This window comes from Terrapene carolina, unplaced genomic scaffold (assembly GCF_002925995.2).
Source record: "Terrapene carolina triunguis isolate 2854851 unplaced genomic scaffold, T_m_triunguis-2.0 Scaffold838, whole genome shotgun sequence".
Taxonomy (NCBI): domain Eukaryota; kingdom Metazoa; phylum Chordata; order Testudines; family Emydidae; genus Terrapene; species Terrapene triunguis.
In genome coordinates, this window is record NW_020665189.1 from 2,759,067 (window position 1) to 2,766,149 (window position 7,083).

Here is a 7,083-nt window from a genome sequence, read left to right on the forward strand (position 1 = left end):
ATGCCTGACTAACCTAATTGCCTTCTATGACGAGATAACTAGCTCTGTGGATGAGGGAAAAGCAGTTGACGTGTTATTCCTTGCCTTTAGCAAAGCTTTTGATATGGTCTCCCACAGTATTCTTGCCAGCAAGTTAAAGAAGTATGAGCTGGATGAATGGACTATAAGGTGGATAGAAAGCTGGCTAGATCATCGGGCTCAACGGATAGTGATCAATGGCTGCATGTCTAGTTGGCAGCCGGTATCAAGCGGAGTGCTCCAAAGGTTGGTCCTGGGGCCGGTTTTGTTCAATAACTTCATTAATGATCTGGAGGGTGGCGTGGATTGCACCCTCAGCAAGTTTGCAGATGACACTAAACTGGGAGGAGTGGTAGATACGCTGGAGGATAGGGATAGGATACAGAGGGACCTAGACAAATTAGAGGATTGGGCCAAAAGAAATCTGATGAGGTTAAACAAGGACAAGTGCAGAGTCCTGCACTTAGGACGTAAGAATCCCATTCACTGCTACAGACTAGGGACCGAGTGGCTATGCAGCAGTTCTGCAGAAAAGGACCTAGGGGTTACAGTGGAAGCTGGATATGAGTCAACAGTGTGCCCTTGTTGCCAAGAGGCTAACGGCATTTTGGACTGTATAAGTAGGGGCATTGCCAGCAGATCGAGGGACGTGAACATTCCCCTCTATTTGGCATTGGTGAGGCCTCATCTGGAGTACTGTATCCAGTTTTGGGCCCCACACTACAAGAAGGATGTGGAAAAATTGGAAAGAGTCCAGCAGAGGGCAACAAAAATGATTAGGGGGCTGGAGCACATGACTTATGAGGAGAGGCTGAGGGAACTGGGATTATTTAGTCTGCAGAAGAGAAGAATGAGGGGGGATTTGATAGCTGCTTTCAACTACCTGAAGGGGGGTTCCAAAGAGGATGGATCTAGACTGTTCTCAGTGGTAGCAGATGACAGAACAAGGAGTAATGGTCTCAAGTTGCAGTGGGGGGAGGGGTTAGGTTGGATATTAGGAAAAACTTTTTCACTAGGAGGGTGGTGAAGCACTGGAATGGGTAACTAGGGAGGTGGTGGAATTTCCTTCCTTAGAGGTTTTTACGGTCAGGCTTGACAAAGCCTGTCTGGGATGATTTAGTTGGGGATTGATCCTGCTTTGAGCAGGGGGTTGGACTAGATGACCTCCTGAGGTCCCTTCCAACCCTGATATTCTATGATTCTATGATTAACAAACTGGCAAAATGAAAGGAGAAGAAGCAATAGCATTGTTACTGAACATAACTGGTTGTTAACTGAGTTCCAGTTGATGAAACTTTGGACAGGATTGCTGCCTGTCCCAGGGAGAAACCCATGAAAAGGGAGCAGAGGGGAAAGAGAACTCAAGGAGGCTGACCTTGCAGGTTCCTGAGCAGCCTCCCTTCAAGAAAAGAGAGGAGTTTAGGAGCTGTAGAATTTGCAGAGAGTGAGGTCTCCCAACCTGAAGTCCTGAGGATTCAAGGGGAAGGGAACCCAGAGCCATAAAGACAGGAGCCATGCTCCAGGGATAGCTTCACCTCTGCATGGCTGGGCTGCACTGGAATGACTTCACCCCTGGAAGAAACTCTACTGCTATTAGCTGGGTCTCCCTGCAGCTGCTCCCTGGCAGCCTTGAACAGGACCCAGAGAGTCAATGCCACTGTTAACTGTATTAACTCCCAAACAGATTGGATCTGCAGGGCATGGTGCTGGAGAGCATAGCCAGTCTCCTGTTCTGTCTCTTCACACTCAGTGGAGGGGCATCTGTGATATCCCAGGCTGAAACAGGGGAAATGGTGCAGCAGTGGTATCACTGTCCCCCTTCTGGCTTGAATTTAAATGGCTCTTGCACGGGCATGTGACAAACGGGGGGTGCAAGAAGCCTTTCCCCCATCCAGCCCAGCACCTAAGCATATGAAGAGTGATGCTGAAGTCAATGACACTACTAATGTGTTTAAGGATCAGCACATGGTTGTGCACTGTGCCGAACTGGATTAATATGGTAGCTGTGCAAGAGCCTCTCACAAGAGCAGTCCTGGTCTCTCTACACTCTGGTGAGAACAGAGACTCCTGGCTTCTGTTCCCCATCCTCCCACGGCAAGATACAGAAAACGCGGCAGGGAGGATTGGGGAGGAGACAGTCACGGCCCTCTGCCCATCTTCCATTCTTCAGAGTGGACCTGACTCATCAGGGAGAGCAATTTGCTACAGTCTAATGGACGAAACAGATTTCACACATCCCCAGGAGCACAGAAAAAACCCTGCAGAGGGGCATCACATCAGGGCAGGGCATCGCCAATCTGGGCAGTGGAAAACAATGCCATGAACTAGCTTATCATGTGGGATGGGGAAGTTTTGCCAGAGAAAGGGTCCCTTCCTCACAGGTAAGTGTAAACTGATGCACAATTTAGAAAGAACCCATTCAGCTTTTAGATCCCAGGGATTGCAGGGCAGGCAAGTAGAAAAATAATCATGTTATTTGTAAAGTGAGGACATGTTAGCTGGAGTCACGGAGAAATGACAAACATATGGCCTCCGTGGCTATTTTTACAGAGTCCATTTACAGAGTAGAACCACATTTTCACATTGTTTCCATTTTTAAAAAAATATATATATGAAAGAAAACACTCTAATGTCCAAGACCTTTATCTCCTTAACTGGCTGTGGCAGCTGTTTGCTTGGGCTGCTCAGAGTCTGCAGAGAGGCTTTCAGGGTGACAAAGTTCAGGCTAAAGCAGCTCTCCAAAGAAGAAATACCAATTTGAAATCCTCACCACAGACTTTTTTCTGCCAAGAGCAGAGAGAAAACATCCTAAGCATTTTTGTCAGTGTTTTATGGCTATGCTGTTTTTTCTATCTTTAAAATTTAGAGGGAACAGACTTAAAGGTATTTATAAGACAGTATTTGGTCCTGCCATGCGGGCAGGGGACTGGACTTGATGACCTCTCGAGGTCCCTTCCAGTCCTAGAATCTATGAATCTATGAATCTATGAATAAACAAAGGCTCTATGTAAAACAGCTAGCCTCTTTATCTTGAATTCTGTATTCTAATGACTTGTCTATTATGATTCATTAACAAAAGTGCACCAGGATCACAGAGCTACAAACACTCTTCTGTATTTCCTGTCACTCTCACATAACAATAGATGGTAAAAGTTAAAAAAAAAAAAAAAAACCCACACACAAACCACAATAATAATAATTGCAAATAAAGTATTTTAAAGCTGGTGAGGCAGATATTCAGTTATGCCTCAGCCCTCTCTTTTGCTGTCAGCACTAAAAATGTGTCTGCATTTTGCTACCAAAAATGAGCTAGCAGCTAGAATAATTCTTGGATGTGTGGGTACAGCCTGGTCATTAAACATCTACCAACTAATATTTGTGATCACAGTTTTTCATGGGTGCAAAATTGCCCCTGTAAAACAGGAGTTCTCTTTAAAAATCTGTCCCTTTGTTCCAAAACCAAAAAAAGTCTCTTTTCTGCTACTAACACATGTTATTCCTTCCCTCATATGTGAGAATGGGGAAGAGGGGGACAGATTATCCCACATCTGTCTACTGCACCTTCCTCTGAATCATCTGGTGCTGGTCACTGGTGGAGACAGGATACTGGAGTAGATGGGCCTTGGGATCCAGTACAGCAAATCCTATGTTTCCAATACTGTGTTTCCATGTCCTATTCACAGCCAAGTCTCCCAACTTGCTCCTTTTCTCAAATTCACACCAAAATGGCGTCCCCTCGCATGTACTGGTGTATCAAATCAGACATTGCATATTTGTTTCATTTTGGGATCAGACTTTCTATACAACTACACATACATATTTTTAAAAAGCGAGAGAGACACTCCAAACACAGGCTCTTCTAGTCCATATCACCATATTATGAGCCAGCTACCACTCTCTCAAGAATGCAGGTACTGGAGAGTCTCAGCTTTTACCCTCCTGCCTTACTACACAACTGAATGACTATCTCACATCAACCGCAAGCCCTGCTCCATGTTAATAATTCCCCATTCGTATCCTATTCATATCCTAACCTATTCATATAATGGGTGCTGAAACGAAGGGTGTGTGTGTGGTGCTGCTTGAAGTGGTTTCCATCGTATGCAGAGTTTACAGTTTGATTCAATGGCTCTCAGCACCCCCACTATACAGATTGTTCCAGCACCCCGGTTCATGTCTCTTTTGCATAGTAATACAAGTGCCAATGGTATTCTGATGGTATTTGCTTAAGAAGTACTTTAGGAAGCCACATCATCCCGGCCAGTTGCTCTGAACCACTGATAATATTAAAATCCTATCTAATTACATGCACTTTAAATGTTACATCATTACAACTGATGCAATTATCTTGTACTTAAAGGGAACTGACCATTTGCTGATGCCAGAATCATGGCTTGAAGCATTTCCGTATCAAACTGGTTGTTTGGCCAAGCTCCACCTTCTTCTCCATTCTGGGAGCTAAGGAAAAGAAAATAAACAAAGAGTTACCAAAGGCTCAGCAGAGAGGGTGGGATTCTGTCAGATATTGCCTGTAGAAGTACCATGCTCTGTAGAGAAAGTTAATGCTATTGATTATTATAAGGTCACCCATTAAAGAAATATTCTAGAGATAAGACATTCCCCAAGGTCTCGATCTGTGTCTGGAGTTTTAAAGAACAACGATCATGAAGGGCCTGATTTTACAGGTATGTAGGTGCCTAACAATGTAGATAACCTCACTGAGCAGCTTTCACTAGGGCCCGGAGCCACAGAGTAACTTTGCAATGCTCAGCTTCACAACACCTAACTTTGAGGTGCCAAGAGAATCACTAGAACAACCCTGTGAACCACAAAGTCTGATTTAGGCACCTAGGCTCCCTATACAACACATGGAGAGAGACAGGCAACTTAGAATGAGATCCACAAAAGCTGTCACCCTAACCTAAGCCCTGGCCTACCTTATAAATGTATGTCGGTATAACTATGTTGCTCAGGGTGTGGGAGTTCTCCTGTTGGTGAAGGTAGCATCTTCACTAAGCGCTACAGTGGTGCAGCTGCACTGGTGCAGCTGTGTTGCTGTAGTGCTATAAACGTAGATAGGCTCTAAGTTGAGAGCTGCCTAAACTAGCCAATGGCAGATGCTGAAGAGAGGGATGTGTGCTAAGCCCCACCCCTCTAACAGAGATCGGTACCTAGGTCCAGACTGCAGGGAGGCACCTATCTCTGCTAGCTATCCACAAATCCAGGGAAGACTCCTCCTAACTGTCATGTGGGGCCTGCTCAAAGGTCGCCTAACTCCACACACAAGAGCTGGGGAAGAAGAAGTGGCTCCCTCATAACCTGTAGCTTGGTGGCTTGGGTATTCCCCCCAGAGATGGAAGACCACCAATTCAAGTCCCCCTTTGCTCCCCCCCCCCCCGTACCTGATAAGTAGGGCTGGTGGCAGGGGTGAAAGTAACTTAAAGGACTTATCGGTACTCCGGAGTCCTTAGGACGGGGCGGGGCCTCAACCGAAAGAGGCGGGGCCTTTAAATCCCCGGGCACTTTAAATCACCATCGGAGGGGGCTCCCGGCTGCCGCTGCCACCCCAGGGCCCCAGCTTCTGGCGGAGCTTTAAAGGGCCCGGGGCTCCACTGCAGTAGTGGCAGCTGGGAGCCCCTGGCCCTTTAAATCACTGCCAGAGCCCCGCCGCCACTACCCCAGGGCTCCAGCAGCAGGACTTGGGTGGCGATTTAAAGGGCCACGGAGGGTAGTGGCAGTGGGAGCCCTGGGCCCTTTAAATTGCCACCCGAGGCCCACTGCCAGAGCCCTGGGGTAGCAACGGCAGCCAGGGGCTAGGGCAGTGATTTAAAGAACCCGGGGTTCCGGCTGTCCCTACCGCCCCGGACCCTTTAAATTGTCCCCAGAGCCCTGCTGCCGGAGCCCTGGGAAGGCAGCGGCGGATCTCCAGCGGCTATTTTAAGGGCCGGGGCGGTAGCGGCTGCCGCAGCCCTGGACCCTTTAAATAGCCGCCGGAGCCCCACCGCCGCTACCCCAGGGCTCCGGGGACGATTTAAAGGGTCCAGGGCGGTAGCTGTGGCAGGAGCCTCAGGCCCTTTAAATCGCCGCTCGAGCCCCGCTGCTGCTTCCCCAGGGCTCTGGCAGCAGGGCTCTGGTGGCAATTTAAAGGGCCCAGGGCTCCAGCCGCTGCTGGGAGCCCCAGGCCCTTTAAATTGCCGCCAGGGGAAGCCAATCCGCTCTGGTATGGTGCACCGGCTCTTGCTGGTATGCCGTACCGGGGCATACCGGCTTACTTTCACCTCTGGCTGGTGGTTTCCAGAAAGTGCTGCTATTGCCACAGGTTTTTTCCAAAATTACTTTCATTTCTGGAATCCCTGATCAGAGGGTGAGCAAGGCACGCAGATCATGTGACTCTCCAGATTTCTGCCCGGAGACACCTAACTTACTCCCAGCGTGCAGGGCAGAGGCTGGGGCAAAGGTGATGTGTGGGCAAGGCATGTGTGGGGTCATGTGCCCCTCAGATTTCTACCCAGGAGGGTTGACAGGGCCAGGACCCGGCTCCCCACCCTGGGGAGGGGGAAAGGCCTGCAGGGAGGCCCTGATTGATGGCCTGTGCCTGTGCCAGCTTCCCTGTCACCGTGACAGGGAGCAGGACACTGCCCCCCACCTAGAGGTCGCAGGTACCCCCTCCAGCAACCCCCGAAATACCTCCTCCCAGTACACACACACCCCTCCAGTACACCCATATAACTCCTCCAGCACCCCTCAAATGCCCCTTCCCAGTACACCCCCCAGTACCCCTCAAATACCCCCCCCAGTAGACACACATCCCTCCAGCACCCCAAATACCCCCACCCAGTACACACACACCCCTCCAGTACCCCACAAATAACTCCTCCAGGACCCCCCAAATACTCCCTCCCAGTACACATACCCCTCCATCACTCCCCCAAATACCCCCTCCTAGTACGTACACACACACAAATACCCCCTCCCAGTATACATCCCCCCTCCAGCACCCCCCCAAATACCTCCTCCCAGCACACACACACCCCTCCAGCACCCCACAAATAACTCCTCCAGCAC

The 7,083-nt window shown here is 49.2% G+C and overlaps 1 protein-coding gene across 1 annotated transcript in view; it reads right to left on the reverse strand.

Moving 5' to 3' along the window:
* Positions 1-7,083, reverse strand: part of LOC112114879 (protocadherin Fat 4) — a 190,395-nt gene that overhangs the window by 10,410 nt on the left and 172,902 nt on the right. Inside the window, 1 exon segment of the mRNA XM_029913746.1 lies at positions 4,388-4,476. Coding sequence (XP_029769606.1) covers positions 4,388-4,476 — 89 coding nt within the window.